Below are 16114 nucleotides of genomic sequence, written 5' to 3' on the forward strand. Positions count from 1 at the left end.
CATCACACGCCAAAAGCAATGCCGTGACTTGTGGTTAAACGAAAAACAGCAAGGAAAGGAAATAGATAGCAGCAATAGAAACAAAACAGCAAAAAAAAGGGGACAGCCAAGAAAAAATGTATACCAATAACGTAAAAACCAATAATTACGTCATCAGCAGATAAATGTATACCACAGCAAAAGAAAAAAAAATCTTAAAACAAACAAACTCATATGTGTGCTACGGAATCTAAAGGCAAAACGGCGGGGATCGGATTTTAAAACCCCCTGCAGACAGCCACAGATGGGTAATGACGAGAGGAACAACAATAATGCTGCTGGCACGCTCGCGAGAAAAGGTACAGCAGCATACAGCTTGTTTCGTCGATCGATCAATCAATCAGGAGGCTCGATCTGCTGCTACACGCATCATCCAGCTCGATCGGCACGTCCATTACCCGGCTGTACACTACTGTACTCGACACGACCACGGACCGTGCATGTGGCGTCCCCTGCCCAATGATTAGTCGCTCGCTGATTTGCTGCCGATCTGTGTCATCCATCCTTGGACAGCGTCGAACTGTCCTGTGGATCGAACGAACCCAGTGGCGGTGGTTGCACATGCTTGAGCATCGTGAAAGGATAAAAAAAAAGTTCACGATGGCCGTGGATTCCTTCATAGTTTCTCCTTCCTTCGCACGAACACAGCAGCCGAGGCGGACGAACAGCAAGTCAGCAACAGCAGTCACGTACCGTAGCCATGAGCGCAGCAGATCGATTAATTAATGATGACTGGCATTTTAAACCCATCCAAAACTAGAGACGGCAATGGGTACCCGCGACCCGATACCCGATGAGTATTTACTCCATTAGGGTATGTATGTGGCCTAAATATTCTACCCGTTGGTCTGTTATTGGGCAAAAATCTTCACCCAATGGGTAAACGGGTATTAGAACGTTCCACCTTCACCCATATCCGTTAACCCGTAGGTATAAAATACCCAATATAAACTTAGCCCAAGCATAAACTTAGACTTTAGTCATCCATCTTTTTTACTATTTAATAACCTTTTAGGCCATTATGTCATAGAAGACTTAACGACAATTTAATGACCATGTAATGGAACATGTAATTCACCCAATGTGTATTGAATAGATGGTTAAATGATGCTAGAAATTTTGTAATGATATTTAGATGGATATGCTTGATATTTGTATAATATAATATTTTGATAGATGTTTAATTTTTGTGGGTACGGGTGACCCGATGGGTGACCCATACCCACGCGGGTATGGGTATGGGGGTAAATCCATACCCACCAGTGTATATGAGTGACCCGGTGAAGTCATTTTTTTGTTGTGGGTATGAGTATGAGGTAGTAATACCCGGTAGATATTTACCATTTTACCCATTGCCATCTCTATCCAAAACGCGCGAGGAGTGCACGACACGGGGGAATGCGTGGTGACTTTGGCCCATCTACACGGCCCGGCTAAAAACGGACTTCTGGCTCTGCCACGGCCCACGCGAACTAGCGATTCCATCCCGCCCCTCACCGGAGCGAAACCACTGGGGTTCCCGCTCACGAGCACTGAAAAACTGCCAAAACCGAGCGAACCACACACCCCTTGTCAACGCTGTGGCGGCACGGCAGGCGATCCAAGGAAAGCGATGACGGCGTACGACCCCAAAGACGACGTCGACCGCCTCTTCGCCTGCTTCAAATGCGGCGTCTCCCCTCCCAGTATGTACTTACGCTGCTCCCTCCCTCTTCCCCCAATCACTCTTTCCATTTCCCCATCCACATTGCAATCTGTCTCACCGTCCACGATTCGCTCCGCGTTTTCCGTGGCGCCCAGAGTCGGCCTTCAGGGAGAGGCCGCTCCCGCAGGCCAAGAAGTCGCGGGGCTCGCCCGTGTCGGAGACTGCCGGTAGCGGTGGCCGGAGCTCCTCCGATGTTTCCACCACGCCGGATGCCGCAGCGGACAAGGTGAGGCCGAGACATTTTCCTTTTTTTTTTCTGCCTACTAATTTCCAGACCAAAACAAAAAGCTGAGGACCGTTCCGTCCAATCCCCGCGTTTGCTAGCGCGCGGCGCCGTCGTCGGCCAAATCTACAGGCCGCAAGCACATGTCCCCATTCGTGTTCTACGGCTCCCCGCGGGGCGTCCAAGTCAAAAGGCCGCAGAGCTTCCTGAGGCTGCTGCACGTGATCCGCATTGATCTCAAGAAGCAAACCGACTTCAACCCCAGGTGTGGCATCTAGAGGCTGTTTGGTTTGCTACCTAAGACGCCACAACGTGCCTAACTTTTCTGCCTAACCTTAGCTCTTCAATTCGAGCGACTAAGGTTAGGCAGATTGTGGCGCCTTAGGTAGGAAACCAAACATGCCCTAGTCCACGCGCGCCACATTGTGCTGCTCTGTTTGATACTACTCCATAACGCCCGTTTTAGTCTGACTTGCTGGTTGTCGTCAGGGATGTTGTCTGGGCTACATTTCCTAGGCAAGACGAGGCGATCAGGTTCTCTAAGGCATACGCACATACCAATGTCTTTTGCTATCAAGAGCATATGTCCGGTACGCGAAGGTTCCTTGTGTCTACATACGACGAGTTCTGGAAAAGGTTGGGTCACTCCAAGAGCTTCCAAAAAAGTTGTTTCCCAAAACATCATATTGGGGGCTGCTGGCAAAACAAATTCCTCTCAAAAAAATATCAACCCACATCAGAATGCTAATAACTTGTCCCTAATTTTTTTTAAAGAGGCCACATCATCATTGGGTAGGCCCACCGTATGGTAGCAGGTAGATTATTTGACAATTCAGTCCGCAGACTGCTAGGTATTGGAGTTCATAGTGTCAAGTGTAATTGGAAGTAGGCTAAACATGAACCATGGTGTTCTTTAGAATGAGAATACTCGTAGCCATGGTGTTCTTCAAAATGACAATGCTTGTAGCCTGAACATGAACCTGAACTGGAGTATTTCATACAGAACCTGAACTGTCGGCAGTGTTCAGCTTGAGGTTCTAAACTGGAGCAAGTTTCAGGTTCAGGTTACTGTTCACAACCTGGAAGAACTGAAACAATCTGTAACCATTTTGTAACAATCTGAACATATTTATGCAAACAAACAAACAAGACTCCTAGGCCTGCAAACTTGTGACATAATTAAAGAGTGCTTTGCATTCACTAGCATGGATGAGAGACAACTTAATGTCAACATAACACCTCCATGTTTGTGTTCTTTAGTGTTCTTTTGTAGATGCTCAGCAAACTGCATGTTTTGTACCCCATTCCACCTCCATGTTTGTTCGTGCATAGCAGCGTAATGCCAAGTTTTGTTCCTCTTTCCTAAATGGCCAACCACATCTTATTGCTGTATTTTTGCAGGTACAACGATATGGATTCCAAAATTCGCCATCATTATGAGGTTATCCAGGAGGTAAGCCATCTTTTGTTGATTCCATGCTGAAATGGGTTGCACGGTATTTTGCAAGCAATTCTTTTTTGAAATATTGGTTTCATGTTCTATTCCTAGATTTGATGTGGAGTATATAAGTAAAAGGAATAGTTGGTAAAACACATAAATGTCCTTGACCTTCCTTTACAGTGCATATACTCATTGGGCTGGCAAATTGTTTCAAAATGATTCTTTCCTTAACCTCGGGTAACTCAAGGATTATTGCACCTTTTATTTTTTTCACCAGGGACAGGGCTGTATTTTTTCATGAAAATATATTGTTGTCTTTAAGAGTATATTGTGCAAAATGACTAATGGTTGGCCAAACTATAGCAAAACTACAGAATTAAGGAATTTCAATTATTTATTTATCCATTTTTGCCATACTATTTAAGTATGTGGGGGTAAAAAAGAAGAAGAGAAAAGACCACAAATATTTGTTGTGGAAGTACAGATTTAAGGGTTCAGCGTTTTCAATAGATATTCTGCTTCAGATGTGGTGATCCTTCATCCTTGACTCACCAGCCTGTCTGTCCATGTAGCTTTGTGCCCCCAAATGATTTGCCCAATTTATATAACTGGAAAAAGCGACTACTTTTGAGCTTTTCTACTTCAATGTGGCCTGGTTGTCAGAAACTCAGTACATAGCTGGAAATCGAGCACCCTCTAATAAGAAATCGGCTATAAATCTATAATTTGTTAAACTTCTACTTCCTATTATAATCCCTTACATATCTAGTTTCATAAAATCTATTTATCCTTTAAGGCTACACGAATCAGTTCACTCACACCCATGCCATTGTTTTTTTCTCACAAATTGCAACTTGGCTTCACTGCAATGCCCAATATAACATCTTGATTACAGGCTTCGCCTTGCCACATTTACTTTGATCTTGAGTTTGATACAAGATTGAACAAGAAGAGAGACACAGATGAAATGGTGGATATATTGATTGCTGTTGTATTCAGTGCTTTGCGTGATAAATATTCTATTGAAGGACATGAAGAGTGGATCACAGAGCTAGACTCATCCACTGAAGGTGGCTCAATTCTCTCTGTTTGGTTCAAATAATTGAGTTTGATTTGATTCTAAAAAGTTGCTATTAAAACTAGAAGCAGGATTTGACATTATGTGGCATGTGGTTTGTCAATTCTAACTGGTTGAAGTGATTTATTCCTATGAAGTTTTTTAGTAAAATTGTCATGCTGACATTTAGTGGAACCATACCTTTTAATAGAGATGTAAATAACTAAATATGTAACCGTGTACCGTTTTAGATGAATAATACTAGAGTGTAAAGAGAGATATCCCCAACGTCACCTAGAAGCCATGGATGCCTGAGTTTTTGAACCCTCCCCTACTCTCTAGCAAAGGGGCTGCCAGCTTAATTTTCTTGTTTTGAGGAAACCAGGCTTGTGTATTGAATTATAATTTCAGCCTTTGGGATGCTTTACTAGAAATCCTGCAAAACCTACCGTTTAGAGAACAACATAAGAAAAAAAGCGTGGAACAGTTTTACATTCTAATGCTACCTAGAACAGTGTCACCATAGTGAATCAATACAACATGCTGAAGTTCAGACATAGAGAAATTCAGAAATAATTTTAGTAAAGCTATAGCAAAGTTCCATGCACTTATTTGCTACGAGGTCAATATTGCTCAAGCCAACGTTTTTATGCACTTTCATGCATCTTTTCTTTCATCTAACATTCACGTTGAAATTGGCGAATCGGGAAAATAAAGACATTTCAAAGTGGCAGGGAAGTAGTGTTGAAACCCTGGAACTCAATATCTATTGCATAGAGGAAGGTTACATATATAGACTAAGGGGAAACCCTAAACCCTGTTGGGCCGGCAACCCAACAGTGGTACTGGCCCACACACACAGTTTAACATCCCCCGCAGTCGCAATAGCGACACCGCACACGATGAGATTGGAGTAGAAGCCAAAGGTAGGAGCTGACGGGTTGAAATCCCCCGCAGTCGCAACGTCGTGAGTGTGTGAATGTTGCGGCCGGAGCAGAGACCGGTGTGGACTCTGATAAGACGATAGCTCCTGGACGCCGAGGTAGCCGAAGTCAAGGTGGTTGTGGTCGGGAGACATGCACCAGTAGCCTCGTTCTTCGGAGGGGTCGATGTTTGAGCGTCAACTATCGGCGGGGCAACGCAACAAAAGAAGAGCAACAAGTTCGGTCGTCTGGGATCTCGCTAGGGAGGCTAGCGGCAGCATGCACGTCTATGCCGGTCAGGGTGGCCTCACTCCTGGTAGAGGAAGGGGTAGCGACGGATCCGACCGGGAAGGTCACGACAACGATGGATCCAGCCATGAAGACGGCGATCCGGCCAAAGGGATGAGGAATCTAGTTGAGAAGGCCGCAGTGGTGGTGGATCCGGCCGGGAAAGCCGCGACAGCGATGGATCATACTGTGGCGACGACGAAGAAGGGCTGGGTGGCGGGTTGGCTTCATCCAGACAGGGGCCTGCACCAGGCCTGGCAGGGGGGTTTGACGGCGACACAACAAGAGAGGCTTAAAGGTTGGCGCTGCTGGCATCGGCGCGGACAGGGAGTAGGTAGCCGACGCGATGATGGGGGGTTGCACGGGTGGAGTCGTCGGCTTAGGGGTGAGCGATGAGGGAGTCGATGACAGCTCCAGTAGACATGGGAAGAGGGAGGAAGCCACATCGACCATGGGAAGGAGACGACATCGCTCAGGAAACTAGAGGAGGGGTTGGCCGCATGCGCGCCGTCGGAGGTGAAGACTCCACGGAGGGCAACCCAACCAGGTCAGGGAGGTCGGCGACAGAGGCGCCAGATCTGGAGGAAGCCAACGACAATCAGTGTGGACAGGAAAGGTGCACGGCGATGGGCGGCGCAGCCAGGAAGGGCGGCGTAGCGCGGTCGAGTGTCGCGGGGGACCAGCCGACCACGTGGAGGGTGTGTCGGCTGGAGGAGACCGACGGCTGGGGCTAGGAGGGCCTGCAACGACCCCTGCGCGGGCGGATCCGGCGACGTGGCCGTGGGGACGTTTGGATCCAGTAGCGGGCCTGCTAAGGGAAGAGGCCAACATGATAGCGCCGGTGGTCCGAGCAGGGGGTGCAGCCGTCCGCGGGGTGGGGGCGACTGGAGGAGACCGGCGGGTGGAGCTGGGAGGGCCCGCGCCGACCCCTGCGCGGGCAAATTCGGTGACGCGGCCGCGGGGACGTGTGGATCCGGTGGCGCCCTGCCAGGGGAAGAGGCCGTCACGTCCGCGCCGGGGTCCAAGCAGGGGGTGTGGAGGTGGCCTGAGAAGCAGGTGGCGCCGCTGCCTGGGCGACGACACGACTTCCTATGCGGCTGGGAAAGGTGCACAGAGCGCGGGTGGAGGAGCAGAGTTGTGAGGTGGCCAGCGGTTGGGATGTAGCCGCCCTCGGGAGGCAAGGATGAGCGTCCCGGGGCGGCGGCGGCTCAGAAGCAGTGGCTGCCGCCAACCTAGGGGCAGAGGCTTGCTGACAGCTAGGGTGGGTTGGAGGGAAAGCCTAGTCTGATACCATGTTGACTCAGGGGAAACCCCGGGACTCTATGTATTGCATAGAGGAAGGCTACATATATAGATTTAGTGGAAACCCTAACCCTAATGGGCCGACAGCCCAACAATGGTGCCGGCCCACACACAGTCTAACAAGTAGGGAAATTTTCCATTATTGCAAACTGTTTATATTAGTGCCAACTCCATAGTATTTTACATCCTAGGCCAGTCCTTCGCCACAATGATCTTCTATACTGCTTAATGGTAGTCACATGACAACTGTTATCAACTTATCATTCTCTTTTTGTAGAAAAGTTTTCACGCCATCTAATCATTCGTATACCCAAGATTGCATTTAAAGACAACTCCCATGTTGGTGCGTTTGTCTGTGAGGTATTATTCAATCCTCATCTTCATTTTTGCCATTATCAGTATATTTCTTAGTTTTAGTGGTGTTTTTTAGTTTGAATTGTCAAATGGTTATATACAAGAATGCTAATTTTTTAAGAAAAAATAAGAAATATTTTGAATAGGGTGTAGCAATGGAAATAAATTGTTTTAGTGGATAGTGTGTTTTATTATTAATAATATTTGGAATTGTATGCGCTTAATTCATAGGCTCCAGAGTATGATATCCTAGATGCATAAGGCAATATCATCACATCTTAGATATAAAATAAAATAGCACAAAAAGTAGTATTTTCTGTAATCTCTAACCAGTGAAGATGATTTTTTTTTCGAAAATGGCAACGAAGATGAACTGAAGCTTAACTTTATCTGTTTCTCCCTCTTGTTTAATGCAGGGTAGAAAGCCTTTAACTTCTTTTCTTTTGGACCTCCTTTTTTCTCGCCTCGAACATGCAGGGGAGTTGCATATCATTGTATTAAAGAAGAGAGTCAAAACTCAAAACCCTAAGTAAACATACATTCATACCAAAGGCAACTCCCAAGGTTTCGAGCTTTTAAACTCAGCTAATATTGTCCTGCTCCCAAAGAAAACTGTTGCTCCCAAGATCATAGATTTCAGGCCTATCAACCTTATTCACAGCATTGCTAAAGCCTTTGCCAAGTTGCTGGCCAACGAACACGCCCCCACCTAAATGCTTTGGTTTCCAACTGTCAGAGTGCTTTCGTCAAGAAGAGAAGCATCCATGATAATTTCCTTTATGTGCAATCCACCATTAGGGAAATGCACATGCATAAGCCGCTGGCACTCTTCATGAAGCTCGACATCCATAAGTCTTTTGACACAATCGACTGGAGCTACCTCCTGGAAGTCCTGCGTGTTCTGGGCTTTGGTCAGCGGTGGCGCGAATGGGTGTCCATCCTCTTCCGCATGGCCACCTCCTCTGTGCTCATAAACGGATGCCCAGGCTCAAAGCTTTCCCATGCCAGGGGGTGCGCCAGGGAGACCCTCTCTCGCCTATGCTTTTCATCCTAGCTATGGACCCTCTGCAACGCTTACTTGACCTAGCAACTGGGCAAGGCACACTTTCCCCGTTGCTGGAGAGACGACTAGATGGAGAACCTTGCTATACGCAGATGATGAGGCCATTTTTCTAAACCTGGTCAGACAAGACATGTAGGCGGTAGTGGCGATTCTCTAAGCTTTTGGACAATTCTCTAGCCTCCACATCGAGCTAGATCACGTCCTTGAGCCCTTCAATGGGGTCAGAGAATCTTTCCCTTGTCGCTGGACTGTAGCTCCATACACGCCCTCTAAAGAAAGTGCACGTTCAACTGCTCATCGAACGCGTTGCTCAGAGACTCCCTGGTTGGAAAGGGAAGTGGATAAACAAAGCCGACCGTCTCACTCTTGTCTCATCAATCCTCTCTTTCATTCCAACCTATCATCTGACGGTGTTCTCGCTCGCGGTCTGGACCCGTAAGCGAATCGACAGAATCATAAGATCCTTCCTTTGGAAAGGAGAAGAAAACGCCAACAGGAGTCACTGTTTAGTGAATTGGGCAACAGTCACAAGACCGAAGGACTTGGACAGGTTATGGATTTCAGACCTTGATAAATTTGGCAGGGCTTTGCACCTTCGTTGGTTGTGGCAGGAATGGGTGGATGATACCAAACCTTGGGTTGGCATGGATACCCTGACTGACGACACTGATTGAGCACTTTTCACTGCCTCAACAAGGGTTGTCGACTTGTCGTTGGAGATGGCCACAACCCACAAATGTCGTTTCTGGCATGACACTTGCCTTGATGGAGAGGGGCCACGCCACTTTGTTCGTAACCTATTTGAGATGTCTAGGACGAAAAACGGACCAATCTACATGGAGCTTCGGGATAATCACTGGATCAATGCGATGCGAGGCCGAATCACCACTGCAACCTAGATACAAGAGTTCTTCTCACTTTGGATCAGAACCTAGGACACCCACCTTATACCAGGCACGAGGGACTGCATACTCTGGAGATGGATGGCAGACGGAACATACTCCGCTCGCTCAGCATATCATATCTAGTTTAGAGGCTCCTTCGGGCTGTTCCGGTCCAGCCTAATCTGGAGAGCACATGCTGAAAACAAGTGCAAGGTTTTCGCATGGACAATAGCAATGGAAAAAGTTTCCTCACCAAGATCACTGCGCTCTATGTAATGGGCCACTAGAAACTTGTATCCATTTGCCATTGCTTTGCCCTTTCGCCAAATCTGTTTGGCGTCTCATCTTGGCTTGGGGGCATTTCGACGAAAATCTAGTCATTCCGTCAGAGGAGCCTAACAAGCTGACCCGGTGGTGGGAGGTATCCCAAGCCAAGATTCTGAAAAGTGAAAGAAGGCGATTCAACAGAGTAGTGATTTACACTATTTGGAACATCTGGAAAGAACGGAACATAAGGATCTTCACCGGCTCCTTTGAACGGCAATGCAAGCTGCCTCTAGAGCAAAGGAGGACATCGAGCAACAAAGAAGGGCCTTAACTTGGGAAGCGTAGAGTCGTAGAGTCTCTTTGGTTCTTTTGCACCTTCGTGCTGTCCGGAACGCTGTTAGGAGGGTGTTCCTTCGTTTTTAAGCTTGTACATAACCTCTTCCCTATCTTAATTGAAAGGTAGAGCCCCTGCCAGTTTTTTTAAAAAAGATATCCGAAATCCTTAGAACACTCACGTACTCACTCCTTTTATCTCTTAATGTACACATGTTTCTGTTATGAAAAATACACAACCACACAGATGACAACCAAGAAAGACAGTCCTCAAGTCTCAATCAAACTCAAACACTACATTCTACCCTCCTCAGCAAGTAGGTGGATGCTGGACTTGGTACAACCATGGTTCTTAAGGCGGTAAGACGAGATAAGGCGCTGGACCACCGCCTAGATGCCTAGGCGATGCCTAAGGCGAGCAAGGCGACGCCTTATCAACCTGAGAATCAGCAAAACAGCCCCATGGAGGAGGAAGAAAAAAAGAAAGTAAAAAGAAAAAGAAAAAAGGAGAAGAAGGGGGTAGGAGGCCCAGCCCACCAGCCAACCCATATAGTCCTTCCTCTGGCAACCCTAGGTTGCCTCTCTCCCCCACCATTCAGCTGCTGCTGCCCCCGATTGAGCCGCCGCCGCCTCAGATTTGCCGCCGCCGCCGACGATTTGGACGCTGCCGCCAACGATTCGGATGCCGCCGCCCTAGATTTGGCCTCCGATTCAGCCTCCGCCGCCCTGGATTTGGCCTCCGCCGCTCCCGATTTGGCGCTGCCACTCCAAAACGGCGCCGCCCCTTCCCCTCTGCTCTATGCCCTCTTGCTGATTCTTACCTAGGCGATGGGGACGCCTTAGATCTTTCGGCCGCCTGGACGCCTAGGCGACGCCTTTAAAACAAGGGGTACAACAATACATCAACATAAAAAAAAACAGTGGTTACGGTGTTTCCAGAGGTCGAGGCACCAATGATGAAGAGAGTTGAGAGCTTGCTGTATCAGAAAACTCAATTATCAGTAAGCGAAGGTGCCCACTGTCTGGAGGCCAAACTGCTGCAGAAGGCTGAACCAAATTTGTCTGACAAAAACCTAAATGATGAGCTGGCGAGATAACCTGTGCAGGCGTCTAGATTATGTCATACCGTTCAATGAAAATCAGGAATCTATTCGTACTGATGAGCTGGTACCTGCTATACACATTACTGTTATGTATATGCCGTAGTGTGCTTCTAATATAATGCTATTTGGAGAAACTGTGTACAACCACTTTGTTTCTTTAGGGTAATTGCTCGACTTAGTAAAATTGCCATGTCACAAAATCATCCACTTTTCCCTTCATCTGGCCTTCATAGGTTTCTCTTGTCTTGAAAAAGAATCAAGATTGACTCCTAACTTGTCTGTGTATTAAGCTTTAAAGAGGCTTTGGTGTATTATGAGTTCTGCAATAGTGTTTCTGTTTCCTCAAATCCACTGTCCATGTCCATATCAATTTTCCACCCCGAAAGGACGACAAAAGCATTGGCGCAAGTTTTATTAGAATGATTGCCTAGGAAGTTTGTGATTGAGTTCTGCAACAAAAGTGTCAAGTAATGCCAATAGAAGTCTCAATTTGTTGAAAGAAGAGTTTGGCACTTCTATGGGAACTTGCTTTCTATGCCAAGTGAAAACTAGTCTACTGGTGATCTCTACTTGTTTTTTGTATTAATTGTTTTGACAAGTGGATCAGCTAGGTAGCTCCTAATAGCCATTAATTATTGTGTGTTGCTCTGCTTCATCATAGACTTCCTTTTGGCTTCTTGTCTAATAGCCCTGTCCATATCAAATTTCAAGTAAATTATCTTAGTTTTTAATTTTTTATCACACATATGGACTAGTTGTATTTCGATATATGTTATCTTGGTAAACAAACAAAATATTGTTTTGCTTTACAAATGACATTTTATTCTTACCCACAGGTCTGTTCACAAATTGCAGCTCAGCGTACAACCAATCATGACCTTGATAAACTTTATATTACAAAAGAAATCAGCTCAGGTCCTGTTGATCGGCTCTTTATGGATACTGCAGTTTACTCTCGTAATCGTTGTTTCCGTTTAGTTTTCTCATCAAAGTCTGGGAAGAAATCATTTCTTGTGCCGACCAAACGTTTCAAATGCCAGGAACTGGTTAGCCCTTGATCAAACGGTCTTTTTTTGTATCAAGTGAATATGTTTTTGAGCACCAAAGATAAAATTCATCATGTTTAGAAACAATGAACTTCTGATTGATTTGCTATAATATTTTTTATAATGTTCTAAATGCTGTTGTGAGACCTTTTATAATATTTTAATAGACAATTTAAGTTGAAGTCTGCACTTTTGTTTCTGCTGCTTGCAGAATGTAAAATCTGCTCAGTAGACGTAATACTATATATGCCAATTCCTATATCTGTTACAAAATCTCTGTTGTGGCATCATCAAATAATTGTTCACATATGTCATTCTATTGAAAAGTTTGTGAACTTTTGATATCGATATCACCTATTACATGTGGCATTATATTCTTATTATTACAGAATGATAAAGATGTCTTTATGGAGTCACTTATTTGTAGACTGGATGATAACTGTGAAAAACTGTTGATATGCAAACTAGACTTGGAATGCAAGAAAACATTGCATTTTGACTCTGAAATCAGCATGTCTCAAGTAAGTGTTTGAAATTTGGACCACAAGCATTACATTTTTCCTGCTAGTGTACTTTTCTTAAAATTACTGAAACTTAGTACATTTCCTTGCTTTCATACTCCATTCCTTTTCTACAAGGTGTATTAGCATGTGGAAAAATTGAAACGTGTTTTGCCATTGATCTATTACAATATGTCATGAGTAGCTACGAAATCAATGTCACATCAAAAGATTTCTGAAATATGGACTCATTGATATATTTTTCATACATTGAACATGCAAATGTTACTATATTTTTTGAAGTTTGACTTCAAATCCTAATACGTCCAATAAAAGGAAACAGAGGGAGTATTTCAAATCATTCTGCAGTGGCAATCAATTATTGATATTTAGGAAGTATCGGCAGTTTTTTTCGAAGGAAAATGGCATGAGCTATGCTTTTTTCAATTAAGAGAGGAAGGAGATTTAACATAGTTTTTAAATACACAAGTGCAGCACTTCAAAAACAGTACACAATCTTTTATATTGTAGTTAACCACAGATTATAGATCTTTAAATTGAAGTGCAACATTAATTTCTTTTCATAATCTTTTATACCTCAGTAGCCTTGGCTTGGACATGTAAGCTGCATGCATTGTGAGCATGGTGGTCTGAAAGCCCTGAGATGTTTGTGTTGGTACTCATAAGTTGCGTTCAGTAGATGGAGCATTTATGTCCAACTGAATACAAATCACCTAAACCTCAAAACTAACTCATGGAGGAGCTCACTTTCGCTTGGAAATGTGTGGCCCCTTTTATGCTGGCTTGCCATCTGATTCTGCCTCTTCACTACCAATCACCTGAATTCATTGTGCAAGGAACCATGAATCCTTTGCTGCTTGAACTTGTCGCTCTCTTGGTTTGTGCGGAAAGTATAAACTGATGGCAATAATCTTGAACACTATGCTGAAAACTTGTGTAGCCAAGTTTGGGAGCTTGAAAAAAATGTGCTTGTGCCTAAATGTCGTTATGCAGTAAGTGTTTTTATTGTCCTTGAGAGGTACTGAGAGGGTGCTTGTCTGCCTTTCTCTCCTTAAGAAAATCAATTTAAATTTAGTATAGGCTGATTTTGTGTATATATTTTTATTTTGCCATGTCCAGATTCAAGGAAGGAGCTACAGGCACCGCATTGCTACATATCAAAATGATTTTTCTCATGCATATACTTGTGGAAAATCTCCTTTTCCACCTTTGGATGGTTTTATAGAATCCATCGCTTCTTTTGGAAATGTTTCAGGTTCATCTTCCTCATGATTATGCTTATGCCTTTCAATTTGTTATGATAGCCATTTGTTTCACTAATATGTGTATGTATATTCTAAAACATGACGTTTGCCATGTTTATTGTCTTAGACTTTTTCCAAATGTTGGAATGGATGTTCATATCATGTGTGTAGTCATGTCTTGTCCAGGGGTTGTAGAACGATAGCCGCACCGACCCTAGCCTCTATCGCTAGGGCCACCACGGGTAGAGCCATCGCCCCTGTGGCCGCCCTTACGGGGTTGGCGATCGTCGTCAGAGCTGGGAGCCTGAAGAGGAACTCCAGGATTGGGGGCGGTAGGAGGGCGCGTATGAACTCTTGTCGATAGAGGGTGCGCCGTAGTGGACGCGGGGACTCATCGTCCATGGTAAGCTCCTCGAGGAACAACTCGTTGCGGATGTCGTGGAAGGAGGGGAACAGGACGGTTCGCTTGATGAGCGCCTTCAGATGGTCATACCGCCGCCTAAGAGCACACAGAAGGTTGAGGACGAGGGTGTGGCCAGACACGGTCTCGCCGAGGTTGTGGAGGGAGTTCGCCACACCCTTCATCCGACGACGGTACTCGCCGGGAGACAACATCAACAAGGACGTGGTCGTCGAGGACATAGCTAGATTCTATGTTAGAATGGGAGAAACTTTCACTCTAATCAGGGTTGGGAATATATTAATAGCTGAGTTATGTGGGCCAAGATCCATTACAATAGGGTATTACACATTAACAGGATGTAAAAGAATCAGGCAGGGAAGCTGCCGACTATATTAAAAAGAAAAAAAGAAACCACAATAGAGTGATCCCAGAAGAGCCACACAACAACAAAAGGCAACAAAGATGGTAGCAACTGAAATGTGATAATCTGTTGTATTGCAGGGAAAATTCGATCTTGGTTCTGGTTTTCACAGGAGAGTTTGATAATCTACAACATGTTACGAAGCAGATACTGTGAGAATATTGGAAGAGAGCATAAGGGCAATCATGGTAACAATAACATTTTAACATCTAGAACAACAACATATAACTTTTCTGCAGCATCAGCTGTCTCAAATACCCAGATATTTTCCTTAGTATACTATCACTAATTATGTCACGAAATGTACCAGTGTTTTACATTGTTGATTTCCAGAGAGCAGCATACTACCAAAAGTGTCATGACCCTGATTGTCGAGGTAAGCGAGGGCCATCTTTGCAGCGCAGGCAGATTATCCTTAGTCATGACATGAATGTTTTGGAGTAGGTTACCGTTCTCCCCTGCGTCCTGTACCTTGGGATGTGATTCCTGAGCTAGTGGAGTCAGACCAGATAGAATACCAGGGCCATGCCATGGAAACCAACATTGAAAACAGCAGCATGAGCGGTAAATCAATCACGGGGGCTGGTGCTGAGGATCCTGAATGGTGGGAACAAGTGGTGGAATTTGCGGACAGCATCGAGAACATGGATCATTCTTTGGCTACCTTGGTTTGTAGTCCTTGTTGCTTCTGCCGCTCTTAAACTGTTGAATTGTGCTAGCATACTGATCCATTTATGCACAGGAAGTGAAATCTGACGCCAGCATCGAGAACATGGATCATGCTCCCAGCTTGTGTGCCTCGGTTTGTAGTCTTTGTTCTTGCTTCAGCTAGTATTGAGTCGTCGAATTATGCTAGTATAATACTGATCCTTTTCTGTACAGGAAGAAAACGGTTGTTTTGAAGCTGACCCTGAGTGGGTGATGCACGCGGAAAGAGCCATGGAGCAGTACGAGGAACAAAGCGGAGGATCGCAGTCACACGCAACTTCCCAAGTCTTTGATCTCGAGGATGTTTAACAGTAGATGCTGTTCTAAACAATTTGAACAGTGACTTGTAAATATACGTTTTATGATATATTTTAATCTAAAAATATGTAGATAAATAATAAAAATGGATATTATGAATGAAGCAGTGAGAACATAATCTGTATACGTGTTCATGTTTTAACATCGTGTTAACATAAACAATATAAAACAAGAAGTTTTAGGAAGTACACCAATGTGGAGCCAATTTTGAAGGCATTGGCTATGTGGTTACTAACTGGATTAGTCTTACTACTTGATTGACCTTAGTTGTGTGTTTTGATGCAGTGAAAAGTTGATGTCGTGCAGTCACTCAAACGCCTCAAACGGACGTAGTGAAGAGTTGATGTTGTGCGGTCATTCAAACGCTTTAACGGTTTGTTGAACACCAAAAGCGTCCTCGCGATCAGATTAACTCGGACGATTATTTTTATCTCTTGTGTAGTTATCCATCTAATCACGTGAGATTTATAT

At 44.8% G+C, this 16114-nt stretch overlaps 1 protein-coding gene across 2 annotated transcripts; it reads left to right on the forward strand.

Annotated features, from left to right (window-relative positions):
* Positions 1 to 1562: 1562 nt before the first annotated feature.
* Positions 1563 to 15761, forward strand: LOC100273296 (DNA primases). Of its 2 annotated transcripts, NM_001147737.2 has the most exons (15): positions 1599 to 1724; positions 1840 to 1970; positions 2069 to 2232; positions 2457 to 2603; positions 3369 to 3420; positions 4304 to 4478; positions 7256 to 7338; positions 11819 to 12028; positions 12418 to 12549; positions 13669 to 13804; positions 14698 to 14805; positions 14928 to 14993; positions 15062 to 15285; positions 15360 to 15419; positions 15500 to 15746. In NM_001147737.2, exons 1-15 carry the CDS (start codon positions 1652 to 1654, stop codon positions 15632 to 15634), a joined length of 1896 nt encoding a protein of 631 aa, NP_001141209.1. In that variant the 5' UTR covers positions 1599 to 1651; the 3' UTR covers positions 15635 to 15746. The 2 variants fall into 2 exon arrangements, with proteins under 2 accessions (XP_008651088.1, NP_001141209.1); XM_008652866.4 differs by lacking the exons at positions 4304 to 4478; positions 7256 to 7338 and having other exon boundaries at positions 1563 to 1724; positions 15500 to 15761.
* The last annotated feature ends 353 nt before the right edge of the window (positions 15762 to 16114 follow it).

The sequence above is a fragment of the Zea mays genome, chromosome 7 (genome assembly GCF_902167145.1).
Source record: "Zea mays cultivar B73 chromosome 7, Zm-B73-REFERENCE-NAM-5.0, whole genome shotgun sequence".
In the NCBI taxonomy this organism is placed as follows: Eukaryota; Viridiplantae; Streptophyta; class Magnoliopsida; order Poales; family Poaceae; genus Zea; species Zea mays.